General features: G+C 40.9%; 2 protein-coding genes across 7 annotated transcripts; both read left to right on the forward strand.

Annotated features, from left to right (window-relative positions):
- The first annotated feature begins 980 nt into the window (after positions 1 to 980).
- On the forward strand, positions 981 to 27,629 carry LOC147331879 (apoptosis regulator BAX-like). Of its 5 annotated transcripts, none has more exons than XM_086288185.1 (6): positions 981 to 1,199; positions 12,524 to 12,611; positions 12,721 to 12,751; positions 19,161 to 19,325; positions 19,613 to 19,751; positions 20,103 to 23,638. In XM_086288185.1, exons 2-6 carry the CDS (start codon positions 12,584 to 12,586, stop codon positions 20,358 to 20,360), a joined length of 621 nt encoding a protein of 206 aa, XP_086144311.1. In that variant the 5' UTR covers positions 981 to 1,199; positions 12,524 to 12,583; the 3' UTR covers positions 20,361 to 23,638. The 5 variants fall into 5 exon arrangements, 4 of the variants coding, with proteins under 4 accessions (XP_086144311.1, XP_086144309.1, XP_086144313.1 ...); XM_086288183.1 differs by lacking the exon at positions 981 to 1,199 and adding an exon at positions 10,735 to 12,453; XR_015128730.1 differs by lacking the exon at positions 981 to 1,199 and having other exon boundaries at positions 10,738 to 12,611; positions 20,103 to 22,619; positions 22,747 to 23,638.
- Positions 1,835 to 10,170, forward strand: LOC147331880 (uncharacterized). Of its 2 annotated transcripts, XM_086288182.1 has the most exons (22): positions 1,835 to 1,976; positions 2,893 to 3,061; positions 3,398 to 4,690; positions 4,790 to 4,929; positions 5,065 to 5,269; positions 5,347 to 5,448; positions 5,534 to 5,724; positions 5,806 to 5,947; positions 6,032 to 6,682; positions 6,782 to 6,859; positions 7,068 to 7,231; positions 7,331 to 7,450; positions 7,526 to 7,573; positions 7,664 to 7,747; positions 7,856 to 7,921; positions 8,078 to 8,169; positions 8,994 to 9,054; positions 9,152 to 9,202; positions 9,293 to 9,337; positions 9,422 to 9,486; positions 9,563 to 9,671; positions 9,791 to 10,170. In XM_086288182.1, the coding sequence occupies exons 2-22, from the start codon at positions 2,893 to 2,895 to the stop codon at positions 10,058 to 10,060; spliced, it is 4,146 nt and encodes a 1,381-aa protein (XP_086144308.1). In that variant the 5' UTR covers positions 1,835 to 1,976; the 3' UTR covers positions 10,061 to 10,170. The 2 variants fall into 2 exon arrangements, 1 of the variants encoding a protein (XP_086144308.1); XR_015128729.1 differs by lacking the exons at positions 8,078 to 8,169; positions 9,563 to 9,671; positions 9,791 to 10,170 and having other exon boundaries at positions 9,422 to 9,464.

Here is a 27,629-nt window from a genome sequence, read left to right on the forward strand (position 1 = left end):
TATTCCTCTCAATCCACCTCACCAGGTACTTCTCTAAAAGTGTGACTCAGGTCTGTTGCCCCAAAGGATACAGGAAATGTTAGATATTTTAGTATTTTGGGAGCATGTACTGAATACCTTTTTTGATGATATTATACAAAGGACCCTGTTTCTGCAATGCCCTTTGTTTGAACTTCATCTCCTCTTGCTGCGACCCCACGGGCAACTTCCTTTGGCCTGCTGGTCTGGAAAATCCAACAGTTCATCTATATGTAAAGAAGGCACTTAAACTGGAACAGGCATAGCTGCGTTGATCCTGCTGTGGTATAGTGGGACAGTGCATTCCTCGAGTGCACATCAAGTTTGCAGCCTGCTAAAGATCACACACCATTGATTATGTGCCTCTAGGTATATATGGTTAAACATTTCCTAATGCAAATAACTACATGCAGTATTCTACCATGTGCAAACTTATATCACTAAAGGATTCTAACTGTCTAGTGTTTAATGGACCTGTCAAAAGTATGTTGAGATTATAGAAGGCCCCTTTCAGAGCTAGGGGGAACTTCCTTATATGGTTGTAACTTGTAACTTGAAACTTGTTGACACACGAACCCTTCTGCCTATAAAAACCCTGCACAGAAGAATAAACTTTGAGTTGATTTTGGGAAAGCAGTCTCTGTATCATTTTGTTCTCCCAGGCTACTCCCGGCGCTGTAACTAACCCGCTGAACGGCATACCTGAGCTTACTTTGAATAATTAATCTTATACAAAACTCTGCTTATCGCTGCCCACGTCTCGAAGGAAACTCGATCCACGGATGACCCGGAAGGAGAGATTTCTTTCAGGAAATGCACTGATTTCCATGACAAAATTCACAACAACACAGACACAGGTCGGTTCTTTGAAACGGGTGTTTATTACTTGGGCCTTCTCTCCTTGGTTTCACCATCACCAGTACGGGAGGACAGGGAGCGATCTCATATTTAAAGTGATTACAGGAAGGAGAGATGGTGTGTGAGGTGTCCTCGGGAGACATCACCCCCGTTTCTTCCCTCACTGGGGATGTAGGGTCTGTCTGCCGGTAGCGCAGCTGCAGGGCGCAGCGCTAACAGCTGATCCCTAATGTAAACAAAGGAGCCATGCGCCGAGTGTCCAAACACGGGTGAAAAAAGTGGAGACAAAAGAAGAGAAAAGTCAACATAACTAGCACGAAGCGGTAATGCAAGATGGCAGGATCTGATTGCTAAAACATAAGTTAAAGGTTAAGAGAAGTAAAGAGGAAAATAAGAAAGAAGCTCAGAAATGAGCAGAGCTAGCTCTGCTCATTACCTGTTAGCTGCCATAACAGGTAACACAGTTAAGGTTTCAGAAAAAGTATTCTGTCGTTTGTTTGCTCGATCATGCCTTAAACACATCAAAATGCATAGTGGGATTATAATACAAGTGAATACTGTGACAAGCACTGGTACTGAATAGGCAATCACTTAGCAGCAAGGTGAATCGGTGATGCATTAGTGTGGTCTGCACTTCCTCTTCTTTGATTGGGTGAAATGAGTTGAAAGTAATTGGATGAGGGAACCATGGGGAGTGCCCTGCATAATTTCAATAAAACGCCGTTTTAAACGCCGTTACAGCTGGCAGAGAACGCCGTAAAAAACGCCGTTCAAAGATGCATAAAAACGGCGTTTTGTGCCGAGTAGCGTAAAAAACGGCGTTTCCGTCTGTCTTTGAACGCCGCTTTTTACGTCACTCGGATGGTGCGTTCAGGGCACCATCCGAGTGGCGGAAAAAGCGGCGTTTGTCGGAACAGAACGCCGCTTTTTTCGAGAAGGGTCTGGCTGCAGCCACTGTGGAGCTCCACAGTAACCGGATACACGTGACCTCCACACTAACCGGAAACACGTGACCTACACAGTAGCCGGAAACACGTGACCTCCACAGTAGCCGTAAACACGCATGGAAACCGTGGAAGTTTTGCAAGTTGATCGCAAAGGTTGGTTAAGTCTTTCTTAAATAAGTTTGCCGTTAGTGATTTCATAATTCTAGGAATCGTCTAGTTTTCTTACAATGATCATGTTGCCACTTTTTTTGCGTTACAACAACATTCCTCCTTATTTTAATGTTTTTTCATCGTGCTCCATGGCAGAGAAACGCACAGATATGCTTTTTCCTGGGCCTGGTTTCAGTAAGAGAGCTGGATTAACTTCTTCTGTGGGCGAGAAGAAGCAAAAACCACATTTTGCATTAGAGTATGATTTATTGTTGGCGTCAGAGATGCGAAATAATGAATACTTCAATACTGTACTTAAGTAGAATTTTCTGGTATCTTTACTTTACTGCTGTACTTTTTTGTGCCTACTGTATACTTCTTTATACTTCTACTTCTCACATTTTAGCACGCGTATCTGTACTTTGTAATGCGTACATTTGTAAATCAGCCCCCTGCACGCGTGCTTTGGACGCAAGATTACTTCAAAATTTTGTACATAAATTATATTTTAGACCCTGTACTTCTTACTTCGACTTAACTAAAAAGTTGAGTCAGTGCTTTTTAAACAGAGGTATCTAAACTGTAGTAAGGAACGTGTGTACTTGTGACACCTTTGGTTAGCGTCAACACTGTAAATTTCGTTACAAACAGATTTATATATTTATCAATACTTCTATTTGTCATTCTTTTCTGTACAGCTTTTTTATTGGCCAGATTTTAGTTAGCCCCTGTTCAATTGACTGTTACATGTCAATAGAAACATGTCTCACAAGTTAAAGTGTCTTGTAATATATTTGTGGGGTTTTTTTCAAGGATTTTCTTCCCAAATCTATTACATGCCAACTGTAAATTGTTATTTCTGCTAAAACCTTAACTTAAATGTGTATATGGTGTTTATCTGTTTCTCTCTCTGTTTTAGATGCACTTATCAATCTGGAATTCGGGCTTGAAGCCGGAATTGCAGGAATGCAACACGTGTTGCAGAGGACTTTTTCACTGCCCTCTGTGCCCCACTTTCAGCCCTGCTGTCAGGGCAAAGATTGAGGAGCATCTCAGTGTGCATATAAAAAATGCTTTGCCTTTCAAAGGTATGTTTGTATTAAATATACTTTATAGTTATAAATATGCACTTTTTTAAGCACTTCTGCAGTATCTTTGTTGACTTAAAAGTTGCTGTTGATATTGTACAGTTCAGTGCATTCATCTGCAACAAAAATAGTGTTTTTATAAAATATATTTTTATTTACTTTTCACCACTTTTCTTGACATAACATTTGTGATCCATACCATTTAACTTTCATTATTGAGGTTGGCTTGGATGTTTTTGTTAACATGTACAATCTGATTGTTAGACAAATTGATTGCATTCTATACAACTACATTTAAATTACATCTGTTTGTTTGTTTGTTTTTTTCTCTTACAGATAAAATGATATGCCGGTGCAGGCTGCCTTGTAGGACAACAGGACACTTTCACTGCCCTGTCTGTAATCTTACAATCATACGGCGTGGGGATATGGCAAGGCATTTATTGTCTTGTCAGCATTCTTCAATACCAAGTCAGCCACCACTATCAGGACTGCTCCCCGCTGAACTCTCCGAGGAGCCCCGTATTCCTCCGGCAGTACTCTTCGAGGAGCCCCGTCTCCCCCCCAAGGTTTTGTCTTTGGGATCGGAACCATTTTCTGACTCTTTGTTAGAACATTCATATGCTCTACCCTCTGCGTTCAATAAAACTGCAGCTGATGGAAAGTCCATGAATTTGACATGCCCTCACTGTGGCCTTACTCTTCGTACCAAAAACTACAAGGCTCACATGATGAGGAAGCACTCCAACCAATCAATAGATGTTTGCCTGGCCAGTCATCTGCAGTGTGTTTGTGTAGATGAAACTACAGGGTTATTTGCTGTGCAGAGAACTGGCCATGGGTTTTCTGTGCCAGTTCACGTTCAGAGGAAAACATGGGGGGTGTCTCACAATATCAGATGTGAGCTGGAGGAATGTCAGCAATACCAGTTGCTGGCCCAGCGGAGCGGACTAGGCTTCAGTTTATGTGAGCACCTTCGCTCACTAGATTACTGCCGAGAAACTGTAAAGGAGGTTTTTCTTCAAGAGCACATCGTGATGGAAATGGTGGACCTTAAATTTTTTGGAGAGGCCAAAGCTGCTACATGCATAAAGAGACAGAAAGCTGCCCAGATGGCACATGCTCCACTTTGTGTGAGGGTGGATTTTGGTGGATCCTCAACACAGATCTGTTTGTCTGTATTTGAGCCGGAAATACACAGTTTCTGCCGTCTTGGCAGAATATTTGTGACTTACAATGCTCTGAGGAACACCTGGCATTGTGCTTGTGCAAAGCCTCGAATATCATGTCCTCATAAAAACATAGCTAAATGGCATCTCTTCCAGACACAGAGAGACATCTTCAAATCAACTGTACCACTATCATCAGGCACCCCATCACAGATGACTCAGGAGAGTTCTTCCTTTGAGGACAATGCTGCCGTCGAAAGGAGTATACGCTATATTTTTAAAGAGAAAAAAATACCTGGATCTCTTCCAGAAAATGTCATCTCACAGAAAATGGATCATCAGAAACAGCTCTTTCCATGTGAAACGTTGTGCCAGGTGTGCCCAGAGCACCCAAAACTTGATGAGGCTGTTCTAGTTACCAATAAAGCGAGGATTGTCAGCATGATGGGAGTGATTGAGAGTAAGTTTTAATGAATAAGATTAAACATCAGTGTGAAATAATTAGTTATAATTGTTCCTATACTAATGTTTTGACATTAATGTGATTTGTCTTTAACAGATGTTTCAACACACCATAGATCGTGTCCTCGGTGCCACATGGTCTACAGGTACCAGGAGTGGACAGATGGGCTTCACAACTTTGACAACCATGTTGTTTTGTCTCTTGAACTTTGCCTTTTTTTGAGAGAAAATCTGCAGGTGAGGATCACAAAAATAAAATATACTCATCTGAAGATTGCTTTAAAAATGTGTTTGTGTCATTATGATATTTTGGTGACCAAATTTAAATATCTGTGTAATCATAGTCTTCTTCACCCTTTTGTCATATTACAGAACCATGTATCTGCTTCAAGGGTCATTGACTCATTGGAGGGCTTAAGAAGAGTGAAGTTTCCTTCTCGGGATACCATTTTTCATGCTTATTGCCATTTTGAGGCTTTGACTGACGCAGAATACATGTACTCCTGCATAAACTGTGGGTTTCACCCCCCTGTGGTAGTTATGGACTTACACAGAAAAGGGGTGTTCAAGTTAGCAGGTAAGTTTAATGTACATTTGTGTATATATTTCATTGTGTACATTATGTGCATGTTTTCATGAGTCAATTTATTATAGTGAGTGACCTCAAAGCCCCGGAAGACTTCAATGGTGAACATGACATTGAAGGTTTTTGGAACTCTATTCACCTGGAAATGATAAGCCGTGGTTTTTTTCCAAGTGAGTGATGGCAAAAACTTTTTGAAAGTCATTCAGTGTTTTAAAGTAATTTAGATTGTAATTAAAAACATGCCATTTTCTGTAGGCGGTGTGAAGAATCCATTTTCCGTTCCACCAAGTTACACGCACTGGGCACCATGGATCGGGAGTGAAACTCGAACAAGTGACATTGTGCTTAACACAGAGTTTAAAAAAGTAGGAACAAGCTCTTCACATGAAGCAAAGCTTAGCAGTGTCACAGAAGACCGTCTGTTGGATGAACTTGCCAAACAAAAGGTAACATTGCTTTGAAGTTTTCAGAATATGACATAAAGTTCTGGGGTTGTTCCATTTACAGTTTTCCCTAATTGCTGTCAGGTTGGAGTGGTAAGAAAATTGTGTAAAGCATGCAACATCGACTCCAAAGGCTCCCGCTTTGATCTCATCACCAGACTGAGGGAGAAGATGAAGAGCAGGCAGACATATGATAAGGTCTTTCAAAGCATATGGGGTGCCTCTGGTAAGCATCACTTAGCGATTATTAGAAGTAGCATTAAAAAATGTAATTACAATTACAAACAACTTTTTAAATCTTTGCTTGCAGGAGGATGGTCTGTAATACTATGTCCACATGGCATTGTATACAGTGTTAAATTTAATCTTCGTGCTGAAAGTCCCCGGGATTTTGCTGACCTTCTCCTGTCCTGGAAGCACATGCCAAACGTCTGTGTTTACGATTTTGCGAGGGGTTTGGCAGCACACACCAATTTGCGGGTTCCTGATAAACTGCCATTTCATCCACATGAAGGTCGACTTGCTGAGCCCACTGAGGAAAATGTCAAGGCTGCACAGGATGGAAGCCTGAAAGTGAATCTTCCATGGCTACATGAAAGGATGGATAGTGTAAATGAAAATCCTCATCCTGTCACTGGATCATCTGACCATTATGTCCTGTATGACAGATTTCATGAGGGAAATACAAAAGATCCCAAGGACATATTACGCAGAATTCAACTTGTCCCGGAGCTGAAAGGCTGGCTGAACAGTCAAGTTGTTGAACAGTTCTTTGCAAACATGAGGAAAAGCAATTACTTTTTAAGTAATATGAGTCCATCCACACATGTGTTTCTGATGAGAAATATAAATCATCATTATAACACTGTCACCAACAAGAAACTTCTGGAGAGGCAGCTAAGACATGGTCGACTTGGAAAGATCAATATCTCATTGTCGGCACTGGGTCAAGCTGTCGTAGGTAAGTACATGCATTGTGTCATGACCAGAACGCTACCATTGTTTACATGTTATATTTGTTCCTATCTGTGTGTGTATATTCTTTTCTTTGTGTACCTAGCCCCACAGGTGTGCAATAAACCCAGAGAAATCACAGAAACGGTGTTGAACCCAGCACCTTCAACGTCTGGTGACACTGGTAAAATTTCTTATTTTGAATAGTGATTGACATATGTACGTGAAATAATAATCTTGCATTCATTATCTTGTTGTAGTTGATGGCTCATAAAAGAATTTGTTACATGCTGTTTAAAATGAATTTCCTTCTATAGATAGTGCTTATTTTTCTTGCATTTAATATGCATTCTATGTAGTGTTTTGTCTGAAACCTGTTAAAATCCCTATAGAACCTCAGAAAAGAGTTGACAACAAGAAAGCCAATCGAAGGTCAACAGATGCAACTTTTCCTGACCCGTGTGGACCACCGTGCGAAGCTCTGACAAAGCCTGAGAACATTTTGGCCAGCCGTTCATCATGGTGTTTTGTACCGCACCCTGGCCAACAACAGCTTGTATGTTAAAGTTTTCAGATGTCGCAAAGTGCAACTTTTAGTGCTTATCTGATTTTGTCATCCACAGTCTATGACACCTATCTGTTTTTTTTTTTTTAGCTCAACTATGTTCTGGACATCAGCAGACCCAAAGATGAGCTGATTGTTGAAACGTCTTCTGGATGCCTCACGCGGTCAGATTTTTGGACACTGGGTTTAAACAAAGAAATGGAATCGACTGTAAGTATTTTTTTTCTACGAATATGAAAAAATAAAGTGTACATTCATTGTTATCATGATTTTTTTCTGTTTCAGATTGGAAATGGCTGTTTTGAGCTTATCACTAAAATTGTTCAGTCAAAGGTACTGTATGTTGTATATGATGATTGTCAAGCTTTAATTTAAAGAGCTGTTGTTTTAAATGTTTTTTTGTTTTTTTTTTTTACATTCTAGGGGATAAGCATTTACATCGAAAATCTGTATGTCACCCGGACTTGGCTTGCACCCTATGGCTGTGATCCATTGCGGTCCTTTCCTGTAAGTGTACCGTCCTTTAAAGAAACAAGCAAGTAATCCAAATGATTTTTTTTATAACTTTGGTGCGAGTTCATATACAGGATACTTAAAAATACAATTCTGTTTCAGACTGATGCTCAGACGATGGACATCATAGTTCTCCCTCTCTGGACACCTGGTCATTTCCAGTTGTGTGTAAGTCTTGTTTTTTGACACGTACAAACTGTTAGAATTTTGCTATGTGTCTGAGATGTATTCAAGCTTTTATGACGCAGTTTCAAAAGTCTTTGACTGTGATCGCTTGCAATGACATTGTTTTCAGGTTTGAAGTCATGGCTAACTGTCTTTTAGGTACTGAAGCCACCTAAAAGAGAAATCCTCTTTCTTGACCCATTATACACCAAGGCAGGATTTGGTGGCCAACAATATGTTTCACTTTTGAGGTCACATTTTTATAAGCATTTTTGGTTTGTTCCGGAGTTTTCAGGAACCTGTTCAGTGTTCCAGGTTAAGTGCATCCCAGATCATGTTCTGCTGATCTTGAGTGTTCACACATACAGTACACTCACATGCTTTTTCTATAAACTATATCAGCAAGTTTCTGTGTGGAGTTTGCATGTTCTCCCCATGTTTGCGTGAGTTCCCTCCGGGTACTCCGGCTTCCTCCCACCGTCTAAAGACATGCAGCTTGTGGGGATAGGTTAATTGGATAATCCAAATTGCCACTAGGTGTGAATGTGGGAGTGAATGTGAGTGTGAATGGTTGTCTGTCCCTGTGTGTTAGCCCTGCGACAGACTGGCGACCTGTCCAGTCTGTCGCCCTATGACAGCTGGGATAGGCTCCAGCGCCCCCCGTGACCCTGAAAAGGATAAGCGGAAGCGAATGGATGGATGGATGGATGGATGGATATATCAGCATGATGCTTCAACATTTTATTCTCATCTTCAAATTATGATCAAGTCAGTGATACTGTCTGTAGATGAGTTTCAGACATAAATTGGGTCTTCCAGTGTTCTATTTTAACATAAAACACCATTAAAAATTATTTTATAAAATATGCCAACATTAACTTAAAGCTGTAAATGCTTTATTTTGACCAACTGTGAGCATGTGACTGTACTTTTTCATTTTGTTATGCTGTTTTTTTGAGGTCGTGTTCCTAAGGCCTGTAGTTACAGTTGGTGCTATTAGCAATAAACATTTCACACCCATCATGATCATCATCTGTTAACTTGTGAATGTAACTGTTTTTTTTAAAAAAAAAAGGAATCTTGCAGTGAAGATCATTCCCGGGCAGTGGTCAGAAAAAAAGAGCTGTGACTTGAAGGTATGTGCTAGTTTAAGTGTATGGTGAATAATATGAATTACACTAGTCTTCTTTTAAGGGATTTTATTAAAGAGCCTTTATTTTCAATGTAATACAGGGTTTTCCAAGCCAAGACTATGGAGTTGACTGTGGGATCTTCATGCTGATGGTAATTTGTCTCTTCTCTTCTTGAGATTCATACAGAAGCTAATTTAAGCTTCTAAAGAAAAATGACATTTTTATTTTTTCTTACAAATAGTCTGCTCTGTACGTGGCACTGGATGCTTCATTTGACTATACTATAGTAAGTATTCTATTTACTTTCACAGCAATGGAGTCTTGAATCTTTTGAAAGTTGTTAAATATGTTTCATATTAATATTTTACAGTCAGACATGCCCTACTTGCGTAAATGGTGGTGCTTGCTGTTGATGGAGAACTTTGATCTCAGGAGGTATTTATACTTTGACTTCTGTTCTATGTTGTGTCAAAGTTTACACACCTTAACAATATCAACATTTTCTGTTAAGCTCTGGCAAGCTATTTGCACACTGGAGAGAGGAAGCCAAAGCTGTGCTTGAAGGACAACACGTGCCCATTTTCAGAGTGAAAAAGCGCAAGTTACAGGAAGTCAGTCAGGTCAGTAATCACTTTAAACAGTAGTGTAATTACATGTTTAGTGACATTTGAATAACTGTTAAAAAACTGTTCTGCAGCAGAGAAATAACTATGTTTTTATCCCCATTTGCCTGACACAGGAGCCAGCAGTTGTTGCAGATCTGCGTCCTGCTGTGCAGTGGGTTGTCCAAAATAAGGCACTTTTCCGTGGACACGTAACAATGCCCAAATATGTGTCCTTAAATCAAGGAGACCAGCAGAGGGTCTTAAGAGACATGTCAGAGGAAGAAGACACTGGAGCAAGGGACTTGTTCCTCTTTGTTTTTCAGTTTGCAGAGGACATGGAGCTCTTTTTGAATGCATGTGCTGATGAGCAGGGGCTAAGGGTCAGTGCTATGTTTGACATGTGATGGACAAATGAAGGCACTGGCTGTGTTTGTTTGTTTGTTTGTTTAATATGTTGTTGTTGTTGTTGTTTTTGCGTAGTACAAAATTCCTATTAAACTTATTTCAAAATGTTGTTCACTTGATTCTGTGTCCATACTTATAATAAAGGATTACAGTGTAACAGCATTAAATGTAAAAGCATTTTTTTTAAACTTGTAATTTCAAAATAAAAAGCTTATTGTTGATATTAACAGTAAATAATTGTAAACAATAATATTTTCATACATTTTAAAAATTAACACTCTGGGCTCTATCCTGGCCATTTGTGGACACTTCACTTATTCTTTTTTTTGACTACTGCACTGCAGTGGAATGACACGGGTTTGATCTTAAGGATCTAATAGTTGTGTGTGTTGTGCATGACATTGCCACACAAATATCTATTTGCAAGATAGAGTAGAATAAATTATGACGCATGAAATATTACATAGGCTGCAGTGAATTTCTGTTGATACAGACTATTGAGCTTTGAGTTTCCCAGTCAAACTTAGCTTTGAAGCACCTGCTAACAACACTTTTACTCTTTTACATTTCATAACAAGACACCATAGCCAAAATATTAACAAAATATATATTATTAAAAAATTCAAAGCTGCAGCACATACAGCAACAAACATCGTTAGTAAATGTGTCCTGGAGTTTATGCAGGTGCAGAAAGTGCTGCTGCTGTAAGTCAGCCTAACAGCTTCCAGATCACTTATTTTTCTGGAAAGATGGTAGGAAGGGCATCACTGCTCATTTCTACAGAATCACAGATCTTGGAATGCAATCCCTTTGTACCATGAAACCACTTCACTACATGCTTTATACACTTTTCTCAGACAGGCATGAACATTTTCACACTTTTCTCTTTTGTTTAAACACTGTTAGAGTTCAAACCTTCGTAGAAACACAAGTCCAGTATTATGGAATGAAAACAAAAGGTGCATTTGAGGGTGCAAAACGTTTCGTCGGCATTGTTGTGTTTGTTTGGGAGAAAACTTCCAAACATACAGTACAGCACTTCAGAGTTACACTGCTAGCGATCGAAGATTTATGTAAATTCGACAAGCTAAACGCATTCTGTACTGTACAGCAGGAGTCCCCAACCTTTTTGCACCACAGACCACTTTAATGTCAGACAATATTTTCAGGGAACGACCTTTAAGGTGTCGCGGAGAAATACAACAAAAGAATTAAAAAAAGAAACTGTGGTATTTTGTAAATATAATGATAAACGTGACTTGAGCTGTGCGCCAACAACAATGACAGAGACATCCTCCTCTCTGCTTCTTAGCGCTCTCTGGTCGCTATGGTAACGCGTAAATAGTTCTTTCAAAATAAGACACACAACTACAACCATACATTTCACACCGGAGGATCAACTCTCGCGGAACGGTACCAAAAGACTCACGGACCTGGACCGGTCCGTGGGCCTATTAGGGACCGCTCCTGTACAGGAGACACTGGACTAGATTGATTGACAATGGTCTACAGCAATCAGAACGCACAACGCGATGTACTGTAAAAAAAATAAATAAATCAGCGAAACAGCAAGTGTCACTTTTGGCCACGAACAATTTAGGGGATGGTGAATTTTTTTGAACAAACCCAGAGTGTTAAAACCCCCCACTTAAAACCATTTTTATTTCTCAGCAGCATCAATAGTGACAAAAACGCAATTTAGTTTTCGCTGTCAAAGTAGATTTAACCGAAGTTACGTGTTTACGGCTAGTGTGGAGGTCACGTGTTTCCGGTTAATGTGGAGGTCACGTGTTTCCGGTTAGTGTGGAGGTCACGTGTTTCCGGTTAGTGTGGAGGTCACGTGTTTCCGGTTAGTGTGGAGGTCACGTGTTTCCGGTTACTGTGGAGCTCCACAGTGGCTGCAGCCAGGTGCTCTTGTGCTTTTTTCGGCGTTTTGAATAATTAAACGGCGTTTTTTTACGCCATTTCTTAACCAAACGGGTTAGGAAAGTGGCGATTTATGGCTCTAACGGCTTGCCATAGTTGAGAGCGCGAGCGACACATCGCGAGGAAGCGCAAGTGCAAAAACTGAGGAGAGGGGCTGCTGTGTGCGTGTGGATAATAGCAAACACTGAAATACAGTTTTGCACGCAGGAATGCTTTTCTTTCGAGCTTTTCTTTTGAGCTTTTCTTCGCTCAAAATAAATTTCTCCTGAAAATGCAACACTTGCACCTGCAAACTTTTTTTTTACGTGCGCTCAGAATAGTGGCACAAAAATAACGACACATCCGGGGATTCTGAGCGTACTCGGGCGGCGACTGATGACGTTGACTGATCGGGATTGGGCTGTGGGTTTGTTACAGTTGTCGGCTTTTCTAACTTCGACGAAACTCCAGCTGACGCGTGCTGGTGGTAAATTGTTTTTGTTGTTGTTGTGTTTTGCTTAGTTTAATTAATCAGACAAAGGTTCATGTAACTTCAGAGGAAGAAGCGGCAGAGTTTGTTCAGGAAGTTTCGCATTCATTAAACTTCTCTTCAAACCATGGCGTGCGCGGTGAACGGCATGTCAGGTAAGCTCGCCTTACCGGCAGATGACTTCTTGTGTCATTGTTGCTTTTTACTGCGCCTGCAGTGTAACTACGGAGAACACGGACCTGTTCTGTTTTTACTCTTCCACAGATGAGAGAATCGGGGAAGCCCTCATCAAAGAGTGAGTTCCGTTCTATGCTTCCATCGTTGCTCTTTCCCAGTCGCTTTGCTCTTTAACCACCTGCCACAAAGTGCTCAGTGATGTTTTACAACAAATGTTTTTTGGTTCCTTAAGTTGTTGGAGCACAGTAAAAAATGATTACGACTTTTGGGTTACACGTAAGATTATGTCTTTCATCATTAAAACTCTTGATAGAATTATTCAGTCATTAGACATTTTTAAACATATTTATTCCTGTGGTAGCTCATGTGAAGATATTGTATTAATTATAACACTTAATAATACGTTTGAACCCAACCCTGTTCAAGTCCTTATCTGAATTAAGTTTCATTTTCATCTTACAGGAACTGTAAGTATCTTTTCACCGTAAACTGCACCAGTCATAAAAAGAACTGTGTCATAGAATTATTGGCCTTTTTCTACAGGCTAAGTATAGATGTCAAATCTCTTAACATATGTAATCTAATTTTTAGTATGTGTTGATGCACGCTCAATCATCCAGGTACGTAAATCTCAAAAGGTTGATTCTGTTCATCTGGACGTTTTCAGTGGGACAAATGTTTCGTCGCTCATCCAGGTGACTTCTTCAGTCTGCAGGTTTCCCGGGCCATTCTTCATTCGCTACGTCCAGATGAACAGAATCAAACTTTTGGGATCATTTGTAGTAATTGTGCAGCACTTCATATTCGATCCTGACATATATACTATCCTGGAATCAGTTATTTATTGTTTAGAACATCCTTTGAAATAGCTTTAAAAACACTCTTTGTGTGAACTAACACCAGGGTTTGACTACACAACGAATTTATGTTGATGAGGCTGACATGCCAACTGCAACCTCCCCGGTGTTTGGACATTTTCCTGCATTAGATACATTTGGGAACATTGATCCTATGCTGTTTTCCTGCATCTGAGTCCTAATCCTAAAAATCCTTGCTCCAGGGCTGCTTCTTATATCAAACGCATGATTTTCATTCATCCTCCTGGCTTTAATCTGAATCGCCTCGCTGTTTCATGAAACACTTTCACACCTATATTGGTTTATATATAATCGGTGCGCTCTCAGAATGTTGGTTCTTACTGACAACTGGCTGCATCTTTGTATATAAATTAGCGCGCTGTCAGTAGATCACCCCGTGATTGTGACTTCACAGTAATTTTCCTCACTTAGTAAATCTGTCTAATAGCATATACAAAATTAAGTACATGTTATTTTCTAATATTTACCTGCTTTGTCGTTCCTGTAACTACAGTAACATTCTTTCCACCATCACTTATCCCAGCTGAATATTTAAGTAAAAATTAATTGATGTTAATCCTGTAGAGGGCAGTACAGCATTAGTAATGAACACTGATTATGCAAAACCTTAAAGTAAACCTTCAATTATAAAAGGTCACTACTCACAAGACTTAGAGCCCATGTCCATTCAGTGTAGGCCCTTTTCTAGCTACCTTGTGAGGGCATCCATATTGCTGCTGGGGACTTTAATAAGGCATGTGTGAAATCTGTACTCTTCAAATTTCACCAACATGTGTCCTACTAGTGGGACAGATCCGCGGCGAATGCCATCACTAGCAACCTTCACAGAGCACTGAGCCATCTGTAGAACAGGAAGAGCTACGTCAGGATGCTCTTTGTGGACTACAGCTCAGCATTGAACATCATAATCCCAGACATCCTTACCATCAAACTGCCTTCAGACTCCTCTTGCTACCTGCTCCTCGATCAATATCCCCTTTTAGTAGCTACTCCAGCGGTCCCCAACCCCCGGGGCACGGACCGGTACTACTCCATGAGTCGTTTGGTGCCGGGCCGCGAGAGTTGAGGCTCGGGTGTGAAATTTATGGTTTTCAGGGGTTTTATCGTTAACTCGGTTCCCCTGGGTCTTTCCCGTGTTGTAGTTGTGTGTCTTATTTTGAAAGAAATATGTACGCATTACCATAGCGACCAGAGAGCATTAAGGGGCAGTGAGGAGGACGTTACTCTGTGTTGTTGGCGCACTTCAGGAGGAAGCTGCTAAAAAATGTACACAATTACACAGTGAATTAGTTTATTATTATATTTACAAAGTACCACAGTTTTTGTCTCGGATCATTTTATTTTGTTGTATTCATCTGCCACGCCTTAAAGGCCGGACCGTGAAGATATTGTCTGACATTAAACCGTCTGTGGAGCAAAAAATGTTGGGGCCCGCTGATCTACTCAGATCAACTGGTTTTCCATTACAGAAGAGCACTGTAATGTGCGTGGCTGTCGTCATAGCAATACGTAAATAACATGCAAGGCAAGGCAAGTTTATTTGTATAGCACAATTCAACAACAAGGTGATTCAAAGTGCTTTACAGAGACATTAGAAACAAGAACAAATAAAAAGCATGATTTAAAATTGATTAAAACAAGCAAACAAACTAACTAACTAATTAACAAACAAACAAACAAACAAACAAAACAGTATATAAAATCAAAACAGATAAAATCAGAACAGTAGATAAAATCAGTAGTTAAATGTAAGTTTTGAAATTTAAGCTTAAAGTGTGGATTTGGTGCTTTATTCAAATGCAGCTGAGAACAGGTGAGTCTTCAACCTGGATTTAAATAAACTGAGTGTTTCAGCTGATCTGAGGCTTTCTGGGAGTTTGTTCCAGATATAAGGAGCATAAAAGCTGAATGCAGCTTCTCCGTGTCTGGTTCTGACTCTGGGAACTGATAAAAGACCGGATCCAGATGACCTGAGGGATCTGGATGGTTCATACTGGGTCAGGAGGTCATTGATGTATTTTGGTCCTAAACCATTCAGAGCTTTATAGACAAGCATCAGAACTTTAAAGTCTATCCTCTGACGGACAGGCAGCCAGTGTAAAGACCTCAGAGCTGGACTGATGTGGTCCACTTTTTTGGTCTTAGTGAGGACTCGAGCAGCAGAGTTCTGAATGAGCTGTAGTTGTCTGACTGATGTTTTAGGTAGACCTGTAAAGATGCTGTTACAGTAATCAAGCCTACTAAAGATGAATGCATGGACTAGTTTTTCCAGGTCCTGTTGAGACATCAGATCTTTTATCCTTGATATATTCTTGAGGTGATAGTAAGCTGACTTTGTTATTGTCTTAATGTGTTTTTCTAAGTTTAGGTCTGCATCCATCACTACACCCAAATTTCTCGCCTGGTTTGTGGTTTTTAGATGTATAGATTGAAGTTCTCTGGTGACCTGTAATCGTTTTTCTTTGGCTCCAAAGACTATTACCTCAGTTTTGTTTTTGTTTAGTTGGAGAAAATTGTGGCACAACCAGTCATTGATTTCCTCAATGCATTTACCAAGAGCCTGTACAGGGCCTCGGTCTCCTGGTGACATTGTGATATATATTTGTGTGTCATCTGCATAGCTGTGATAGTTTATTTTGTTGTTCTTTATAATCTGTGCCAGTGGGAGCATGTAGATGTTAAACAGAAGGGGTCCCAAGATGGAACCTTGGGGAACTCTACATGTGATACTTGTCTGCTCAGATGTGAAGTTACCTATTGATACAAAGTATTTCCTGTTTTCTAAGTATGTTTTGAACCAGTTTAGTACAGTTCCTGAAAGACCTGCCCAGTTCTCCAGTCGTTTGAGTAATATGTTGTGGTCAACTGTATCAAATGCTGCACTGAGATCCAGTAAAACTAGGACTGACATTTTTCCACTGTCTGTATTCAGACATATGTCATTAAACACTTTGGTCAGAGCGGTTTCAGTGCTGTGGTTCTGTCTAAAACCTGACTGGAAGGCATCGTAGCAATTATTCTGTTTTAAGAAGTAACTGAGCTGTTGAGAAACTGCTTTTTCAATGATCTTACTTAAAAACGGGAGATTTGAGATCGGCCTGTAGTTGTTCATTTGTGTCTTGTCAAGATTGTCCTTTTTCAGTATAGGTTTGATTACAGCAGTTTTTAGTGGTTCTGGAAACACACCTGACATTAAGGAAAAGTTGACGATCTGTAACAGGTCTGACTCTAAAGTCTTTGAGACCTTTTTGAAAAAACTTGTTGGCAGGACATCTAAACAGCAGGAGGAGGAGTTCAGTTGACCTAAGATGTCCTCCAGGTCTTTGCTGTTAATAGGTTGAAACTGTTTCATGGTGTTTAAACAGTTTTTCGGTGGACACAGTACATATCCTGGATCTGCTGTTGATGTACCAATTGCTTGTCTAATCTTCTGGATTTTTTCAGTGAAGAATTTGGCAAAGTCATTGCAGGCCATGGTCGAATGAAGTTCAGCTGCCACTGACACAGGAGGGTTTGTTAGCCTGTCAACTGTAGAAAATAAGACCCGAGCATTATGGCTGATGCGACACAGGCGCTACAACAAAGGTGGATTTCAAGGCAAGAATATATCTGCTGCTTGGTCTGTGGCGTTCATCAGACTCGGGGATCACGGTGTTGTTTTTCAGCCGTTTCTCTCGTTTCCAGGTTTCAAAAATGGCGGTTTTGATTTTCGTGAATGAGACTCATTGACTGATGACTTTAGTACCTGCTCACCCGGGAACCAGGTACTAAAAAAGTACTTGATACGAAGTCAAATATGCTGATGACACGGTGGTAGCGCTCATTTCTGATGGAGATGAGATGCCGTACAGTAGCTGTGCAGTTAGCGATGCAATCACTGTATTTTGTCCAATAAAATAATCTCTTTTCCCAAGTACATCCAAACAGTTCACAGCATCACAGGTTACCACATGCCATTATCCCACAGCTAATCACATCAGCTGATTTGTGTTGTTGCTTTGTGTTCATACCTAAATACTAAGAGAAAGATCACATGTGTCCTCATTAGGAGAGTGATTTGTGCTGCTGATATAAACCTACGGGCCTGCACGTTTATATTGTTAATCTTTAATTATGAGACGGTGTGCTTCAGAGTAACATGAAAACAATGTAACAAGTAGTATAATGAATTTCTTTCTCATGGGTGTAACTTACTGCATTCATTAAGTTCTCTGTAAGATGTGTAATAATGTTTTTTTAGTAATGACGCTAACACTGAAGACAACAAAGAGGGGAAATACGTCTGACGTGAACAAACATTTGACCACGCAGTCTTTGGCATTCTGCTTAGAGGATACAAATGTAACCTTTACTGAAATTGATCTCAGTATTTCTAGTAAGGCAGATTATGGACATCGTGGTGGGGGGATTTGATATTTAGTGGACTGGGGGAGGCATGGGTCAGAGGAGTGTTCCTAGTTTCCATATCACAGGCCTAAAACCAGCAGGCCTGAAAAACACTCCCCCTGTGTTAGGGCCGCTCGATTATGGCAAAAATGATAACCACGATTATTTTCACTGACATTGAGATCTCGATTATTTGACGATATTTATTTAACAATAACAATGTATTGAATAATGACTCTAAAGATTGTCAAAAAACAATATAAAATAGTGCAAATACTGATAACAGTGCAAATGTTTGCAATATAAAAATAAATGAGAAATGTAAACATCTGTGTTTAGTGAGCTTTGCAGTGTTGCTCTGTGGTGCAGCTACACCGTAGCAAAGTTTACACACTGTGTCTACTTGATCCACGTCTGACTGAGCCCATAATGTTTCCACACCACTGAAGTTTTTTTACCGCTTTTCAACCAACAGCAGTCACTCTCCTCTCCAAATAACTTCTGCTTAGCTTTCCGAGCTTCCCTCGGGTCCTCTTAATTGTTGTGATGCATGTTCGAAATGCAGAGAGGTGCGCTTGATTTGCCACACGGAGCAGCGCCAGAGTAAAGCACGAGGGAGGGGCTAATAATCGGCTCAGTCATTTTTAATGATCGTTGAAAGCCCAGATCGTAATCGTGATTCAAATTCGATTAATTGAGCAGCCCTAACCTGTGTTCCACCTGCAGACAGCGTTTACATCAACGTCTGCCTTTGGTGACTTTTTGGCAGCAGCTGTGACATTCAGCAGTGCCCTCATCGTTTTGACACACAAAACAATAACTACAGTACACACTAACTACACAAGACAGCACAACCCACTAACTACACTCTAAACACACTAAACGCCACAAATCTCTCTCGTCTCAAAACTTGCTATGGATATCGCTCGCTTACTCTCCCTCGCCACCATCACTTATAAACTTTCTCCTCTTCCTAAACAATCAAATGTCACAAGTTGCCATATTATTTTTTTTATTGGTTAACATGATACATTTTTCCACCAATAGGAAAGGGATGTCATGTGTTTTTGTTTTGTTGTGCTTGCCAGCGTTGTCCTTACAAAATGCACTTTAACCGTTTCTTTCCACAGTAAATGTGTAATATAAAGTGTCAAAAACCTTAATGATTCTGAGTGGGAACACTGTTTAGCTAATATTAGTCTAAGAAGCCATGTTAAGCTCAGAGTTAGGGTCACGGGTACCTAATTGTGTGTTCTCTAACAGAGTCATAGAGGAAGAGCTGAAGGATGTGCCCTCAGAGGATGTCCCGCCTCTCACTCCACTGGCTGTGGAGGGGAAGACTGAGCAGGAGGAGAAGCTGGTCAAGCAGCTGAGCAAAATGATACGTATCGTCGGTGACAGAGTGCAGCATGACCAAGAGTTTCAAGAGTGAGCTTTTCATCCTCAGATCTCATGTTAGGAGACTGCTTTAGTACAAAAATACTGTAGATTATTGGATGAATGCAGCAGATTAATGTTGGCTCAATAAGCATTTACAGCGTACAGTTTGATTAAGTAGAGATAAGTAGACGCCCTGCTGATGGAAGTTGTGGTGTGCAGACAAGTGTTTCATGTCTCTGTCATAAACTAGAAACGTCTGTCAGTCAGAATGCAATTTTAAGGGCTCTACGTGTTTTCAAAAACAGGTTGCTTACATTGTGGCTGTTCTGTTGCAGTGTGATAGATGGTGTGGCTTCTGGCTCTGGCTCCAAGTCAGAGAACTTCAGACGAGTGGCAGACAAAGTGTTTGAGGACGGCATCACCTGGGAGAGAATCGCTGTGCTCATCTATGTAGCCGGCAGGCTTGCTGTCAAGGTGAGTTGGTTTCAGTTTCCAGGACGTCTGAGAATCTAAAGCAGTCGTTATTGTTTTAGTGATTTCATTGTTATTTTAGCATCATTAGTAGGGATGGGAACTGAGAACCAGTTTTCTACAGAAGCAGTTCCTGGTAGTTCAGGTCCTTTGAGTTGTTATTCAGCTTGCCTATCAATTCTGCTTATGAGTTCTACAGTCAGCTGATTTCAGTTTGTGTGCCAGAGGAGCAAAACAGTATAGTAGTCTACAGTAGGTCTGCAATGATCATAATCGATGATGTCGACTACAAAAATGTGAATTTTATTGTCAACACTAGACTAATACCACGTAAATGTATTTTTGTAACTGCAGTACACTACAGGAAGCTATTGGGGGAGTAGCGCTTATATTGTCTGCCAAGACTGCACCAAGAAGAAGGCACGATCTGATGTCCTCGTGCTGGTGTTGTTCCCACATCATCTTAATAAATGTTGTTCCCGGTTCAACGTTGCAAGTGACCAGTCACATTGTTGTGACGTCATACTTTTGCGACTTCGGAAAAAAAGTCTTAAAAAACAAACGGTAAGCATTATACATGTTGTCCTGGCAAAATTCAAATTTCATAAATGAATGAATCGCTTGGCTTGCAGAAGTATGACGTCACAACAATGTGACTGGTCACTTGCAATGTTGAACCTGGAACAACATTTATTATGATGATGTGGGAACAACACCAGCACGAGGACATCAGATCCTCATCACGAACAGCAAAACAGGAGGACAGAAGAAAATGGAAACTGAGATTTAAAAAAATGTGAAAGCATTTCGCAGAAAATAAAGTTAAATGCAGAATATCCAAAGCACTGCCCCCTGGAGGTGAGACGTAAGCTTTACAGTTAGTGCGTCACATTGATTCTTTGTTTATGTTAATATCTGTATAGTAATGTTTATGTTAGCATACCTGCTCTTAAATTGGCGGTAACTATAATTAAATTGCATAGTCACAAAGGAGGAGAGAGGAGGGCAAGCAAAGAGAACCCAGAGAGATATTTAAAACTTCCAACATGACAAGAAACTCATTTCTATTCAGTTCAGTTTTATTTATATAGCGCCAAATCACAACAAAAGTTGCCTCAAGGCGCTTCATAGATACAGAGAAAAACCCAACAATCATATGACCCCCTATGAGCAGCACTCTGGCGACAGTGGGAAGGAAAAACTCCCTTTTAACAGGAAGAAACCTCCGACAGAACCAGGCTCAGGGAGGGGCGGGGCCATCTGCTGTGATTGGTTGGGGTGAGAGAAGGAAGACAGGATAAAGACATGCTGTGGAAGAGAGACAGAGGTTAATAACAGATATGATTCAATGCAGAGAGGTCTGTTAACACATAGTGAGTGAGAAAGGTGACTGGAAAGGAAAAACTCAATGCATCATGGGAATCCCCCGGCAGCCTACATCTATTGCAGCATAACTAAGGGAGGATTCAGGGTCACCTGGTCCAGCCCTAACTATATGCTTTAGCAAAAAGGAAAGTTTGAAGCCTAATCTTGAAAGTAGAGATAGTGTCTGTCTCCTGAATCCAAACTGGAAGCTGGTTCCACAGAAGAGGGGCCTGAAAACTGAAGGCTCTGCCTCCCATTCTACTTTTAAATACTCTAGGAACAACAAGTAGGCCTGCAGAGCGAGAGCGAAGTGCTCTAATAGGGTGATATGGTACTACAAGGTCATTAAGATAAGATGGGGCCTGATTATTTAAGACCTTGTATGTGAGGAGCAGGATTTTGAATTCTGGATTTAACAGGAAGCCAAAACAGGAGAAATCTGCTCTCTCTTTCTAGTCCCTGTCAGGACTCTTGCTGCAGCATTTTGGATCAGCTGAAGGCTTTCAGGGAGTTTTTAGGACATCCTGATAATAATGAATTACAGTCGTCCAGCCTGGAAGTAATAAATGCATGAACTAGTTTTTCAGCATCACTCTGAGACAGGATATTTCTAACTGTAACAGGGCGGCCCTTAGCGGCTGGAAACACAGTGAGATGGACCAAGGCAAGCGTAGTGGAACAAAAAAAGCATTTATTTCCTATACAGCTCTCCTTACAACAATTAATTTGTCGAGCTTCTTCACAGCACAAAAATCCATCCTCTAATGACAACTGGCAGCCTTACATATGTTCAGCTGTCACAGACTTAACCATTATTCCACTCTCAGGTAAATTCTTAAATCCCAACCTTCCACCACAGTATACAATATATCAATAAGAATAAATAAATACATAAATACATCTTCACATTTACATATTAACTCATTCGCTGCCATTGACGTCTATAGACGTCAATTACGTTTTTCAATGGGAGGGGCTAGAATACAACCTCGTCACAAAGCAAGAAATATTAGTGTCAAAGGCACTTTTCTGCTTGAAATGTATTTTTCACAAAAAGCTCGTTTTCTCCCTTTTTTTGGTCAAAACAGGCATTTTTGGTGGAACCCACCTCTCTTCTACAGCTGATTACTAAAGAATGGAAAATGGTAGAAACAAGCTTTTTTTTTGGATGACAGAAGAGAGTCTGTTCTTCATTTTGGTAGGTTCAGCGTTTATATGATCATAACACACAGTTTTCTGTGGCTCTTCAAAAATGAGTAAAAATGCTCAAAAACCCTGGCAGTGGGGAGTTACCTGATTTGAAAATGGCTGGCAGTGAATGAGTTAATAAATATTTCACACTTTAATGTTACACCAAACCCAATATTATAAAAACCCAGAAACCCAAGCACAACAAGATTCACCACACTCTCTTTACCAATGGTCTCTCCCGGAACCTTTAAATGGTGTCTGGACCCCCGGGGAAACATTTGCCCAAACACCTTGAAGAGGACACAGGCAAGAAAGGTGAGTAATCATTATCTTACACTTATTTGCACCACTTTTATTCCTAGATTTCACACACACTTGCATTAGTTTTCCTTACTGGTAAACCTTAATCACAATCTCAATCACCATTCTTCTCTCCTGACAGACAACCACCACATTCCTTGACGAGGAGCAGCTGTGCAGGATCTGAAATAAGGCTACCAACTGATTTTAAAATTCCCAATAAATAGTCAATAAATATTTAAACTTCTTGTGTTTTTTGTCTGTTTGGGAGCTGACACAGTCTCTATGGAGATGGGTTTTTGGGGGGGTAGCAGGAGGAGAGAAGCTGCAGAGAGGCGTGTAAGACTGCAACTCTGCTTCCTGGTCCCAACTCTGGATAGTCATATTTTGGGGGGTTTAATAAATTTGTCCATATTTCTAGAAATGAGAGCTGCTCCATCCAAAGTGGGATGGATGCCGTCTCTGCTAACAAGACCAGATTTCCTCCAGAAGGTTTGCCAATTATCTATGAAGCCCACATCGTTTCTGGGACACCACTCAGACAGCCAGCAATTTAAGGAGAACATGCGGCTAAACATGTCACTCCTGGTCTGATTGGGGAGGGGACCAGAGAAAACTACAGAGTCCCACATTGTTTTGGCAAAGTTGCACATCGATTCAATATTGATTTTAGTGACCTCCGATTGGCGTAACCGGGTGTCATTACTGCCGACGTGAATTTCTCAGAATTAAAGTTGACCTCATGCACCTGTGAATGATTTAGCTTAAATTGCTTAGTGGACATAAGTACCATAACTATTGCCTGCAAAATATCCCAAATTTGTGGAGATATAGGTCTCAGTGAGACACAAAATCAGTGAAAGAGTGTGTTGTATGATACTGAGAACTGATAATTTCAGAAAAAGAGCTATAAAATGTTCCAAATGAACAGTGTGTCTATAGTCCCACGTATCCAGTGTGACACACCACTCTCACCCATGTTTCTTACCTTCTTTTGGGAGACGGCTGCAGTACCATAACTTCACCTGTGTGTTCATCCATCAGATGGTCGAGGCTCACCTCCCTCAGTCGGTCAGAGAGGTCCTTACCTGGGCAGTGAACTTTTTCAAAAACAATCTGCTGGGCTGGATTCTGGAACACGGAGGTTGGGTACGTTATACACCAATAGATCTTCACTGTCTTTTTCCCTGAGACCCCATGTTTGAGATTATACACAGGTGTAGATAAAGTACTGCATATTCGTTTTTGTTTCTTATTTGTTTCTATACAGTGGGTTGTTGCATTGAGAGACCCCGTTGATGCCAGCATGAAAATTTGGAGTTGCCAGCTTATGTTTGTGTGTATTTACAGTGGCTTGCAAAAGTATTCGGCCCCCTTGAACTTTCCCACATTTTGTCACATTACAGCCACAAACATGAATCACTTTTATTGGAATTCCACATGAAAGACCAACACAAAGTGGTGCACACGTGAGAAGTGGAACGAAAATCAGACATGACTCCAAACATTTTTTACAAATAACTGCAAAGTGGGGTGTGCGTAATTATTCAGCCCCCTTTGGTCTGAGTGCAGTCAGTTGCACATAGACGTTGCCTGATGAGTGCTAATGACTAAACAGAGTGCACCTGTGTGTAACCTAATGTCAGTACAAATACAGCTGCTCTGTGATGCCTCAGAGGTTGTCTAAGAGAATATTGGGAGCAACAACACCATGAAGTCCAAAGAACACAGCAGACAGGTCAGGGATAAAGTTATTGAGACATTTAAAGCAGGCTTAGGCTACACAAAGATTTCCCAAGCCTTGAACATCCCACTGTTCAAGCGATCATCCAGAAATGGAAGGAGTATGGCACAACTGTAAACCTACCAAGACAAGGCCGTCCACCTAAACTCACAGGCCGAACAAGGAGAGCGCTGATCAGAAATGCAGCCAAGAGGCCCATGGTGACTCTGGACGAGCTGCAGAGATCTACAGCTCAGGTGGGGGAATCTGTCCACAGGACAACTATTAGTCGTGCACTGCACAAAGTTGGCCTTTATGGAAGAGTGGCAAGAAGAAAGCCATTGTTAACAGGAAACCAGAAGAAGTCCCGTTTGCAGTTTGCCACAAGCCATGTGGGGACACAGCAAACATGTGGAAGAAGCTGCTCTGCTCAGATGAGACCAAAATGGAACTTTTTGGCCAAAATGCAAAACGCTGCACATCACTCTGAACACACCATCCCCACTGTCAAATATGGTGGTGGCAGCATCATCTGGGGGGGCTTCTCTTCAGCAGGGACAGGGAAGCTGGTCAGAGTTGATGGGAAGATGGATGGAGCCAAATACAGAGCAAGCTTGGAAGAAAACCTCTTGGAGTCTGCAAAAGACTTGAGACTGAGGCGGAGGTTCAGCTTCCAGCAGGACGACGACCCTAAACATAAAGCCAGGGCAACAATGGGATGGTTTAAAACAAACATATCCATGTGTTAGACTGGCCCAGTCAAAGTCCAGATCTGAATCCAATCAAGACTCTGTGGCAAGATCTGTGGTGAAGATCAGCTGGTTGGTTTCAGTGATAGTCGCATTACAGATTGTGTAAATTATTTACATTTATTTATTAATAGGTACCTTTAAAGACTCTCAATGGCACCTTGAAAACTTTGTGGACATATCGGTCACACTGAGACACAAAGTAATTGAGTGTTTTGTATGACACTGAGAACTGATAAATAATATTTCAGAAAAAGATCAAAGATCACAAAGATCTTGTCTGACATGTTGTTTTTCCCTTTTCCAGCTGCTTCACCAGCTCCTTGTTGCTGCTTCCAAACTGAAAAACACAAGTCTGAGTCAGGTCCATAAAACCAGTTATACTCAGCCATAAGTATGGTTATGTCACCATTGTTATCAGTTACTAATGTTCACAGTTTAAAGCCCAAACGCAGCCTCTTCCTGTATTCCATTATTAAGTTGGACAAAAAACATTCCCATAATGCATAGCATTGATGATTTCACAATCCCCATCTGCATAGCGGCTGCTGCACTGCATTCTGGGACTTGTATGAGTGGTGTGGCTGTGGCATGCTCTCTCTGTATAGTTCATACATTAATAATTCACATATGAATTTCAGTCAAAGGTTGGATACAGATATATTCGGCCTGGGCACCTTGACATGTCTGATCTAAAGGAAATTTTTCAGTCTCATTTTTTGTGGTCATATATACAGTATTTTATTTTGAGTTGTATTTATGCATTTTACTTTTGTATGTTTATAAGTTACACATAGATCTTGAACAGTAAACCGTTAGTGACTGATGTTGCACAAATGGAAGCAGTGACTATGTATGTGTATGTCCACAGATCAACAGCTTCTCAGAGTTAGCAGCTGCATCCATCCAGAGGGTGTCGTCAATGAGCTCTCACAGCTACGGCCTTATCATAATCTTCCTCGCTGGCATGTCTATAGGAAGCTTCATCACCTGGAGGCTGACCAGACAGTCCTGAGTCTGACACACACAAAAAACATTCATATCCGGGACCGGAGTCTCTAGTCTGTTTTTGAACACATTGGTATAATGTCTCTAAACCACTCAGCTCTTCTTTTCAATCTTCTCTTATCTATGCAAATAAAACTGAAAATCCAAAAACAGCAGTGTTGTGGGGGAAAGTGTTTATTGTGTAACGATGCAGGGTCTTCTGAACCAAAGGACCTGGTCAGACATCCTGTTTCTAGTCAGAGGAGAAAAAAAGTGAAAACCTTTTTAAGCATTTTCAGGTTACAGCTGCTGCCTGTTGAATTTGACTTTTGGCAATATAGTGTACGTGAGAAATGATGATGGTATTTAAAGCACTTTGAGTGTGCTGGGAGAGTAGAAAAGCGCTACATGACAGTCAGACCATTTATATGTGAGAGATGGCGACAGAGAGAAAGTGTTGCACCGCCTCCATCTGGGGTCTTGCCTGGTATTGTAGATGCAGCCTTTAAAGACCATGTGCTTAAAGCCATGATTAGTGCCTCTGTGCTGTCCTTCAGTCCAGCTTGGTCCAGCCACTGGTAGGATTTCTTGATATCAGCCACTTCTTCCCCTGCCATGCAGGGCCTATCCCTTTCTCAGGTTTCATACATCAGTTGTAGTACTCATGAATCTTTGCTGTCTCATCGTGGATAGTGGTTCTGGCACTCACTAGTCCTTGGCCTCCTTCCACTTACCGTACAGTTTCAGGGTGCAGACTTGGGGTGAAACTCTCCATGCATGGTAGGAACCTCCTTGCCTTGATGTCAGAGGCATCACCTCCTTTAGCCTGCTTATTATCCCAGCAGTGTACCTGACAATCGGCAGGGTGTAGATGTTGATCTTGGTCTTCCCATTCAGCTAACTCCTCAGGACGTGCCTTACTCTGCAGGTATTTGGTAGTTGCAGCATTCCTACCGGCCTCTTCATGATTCCCATTTGTGTGGGATTCCCAGGTACTGTTCTCATTGTCTGCAATGTTGCCTTCTGGTAGTTCGATTTGTTCGTTTCTCCAGTCCGAGTGACATTCTGATGTCATTACTGTAAATCCTAGTGACATGGATCAGTGAATCACTCATATACACTTCTTATATACTGCTTTTTTTTACTCTTCTTGAGCAGTCAAAGCACTTCTTACTTGACATATTCACCCATTCACATTCATTCATACAATCATGAAGGGCTTTCTATCCAACACTCATACACATTTATACTCAGATGAATGCACTAGGCGTTCGTATCTTGCACAAGGATATGCATATATGTTGAACCATCAAACTTCCAGTTAGTAGTTGACCTGTTCTGTCTCTTACAGCCCCGGTGTTATGTTCTGTTTTTCTGCACTGTCAGTATCAGACAGAGTGGAGTCATACTGTTCAATGTGCTGCTTTATTCTGTCATTAGTTCCATGTCCTTCCTTTTTATTACTGTTTGTACATATTTTGTATGTCACAGACAAAAAGCCAGCGTTTTTCTTTTTCTGTACTGCTTTTAATGAGAAAAAAACATAAATAAAGCCTTGATAAAGGA

Source organism: Aulonocara sp. 'chitande type north' Nkhata Bay, linkage group LG4, assembly GCF_057382095.1.
Source record: "Aulonocara sp. 'chitande type north' Nkhata Bay isolate Kocher_YH1m ecotype deep benthic linkage group LG4, A_spYH_male_GT1.1, whole genome shotgun sequence".
NCBI lineage: Eukaryota > Metazoa > Chordata > Actinopteri > Cichliformes > Cichlidae > Aulonocara > Aulonocara sp. 'chitande type north' Nkhata Bay.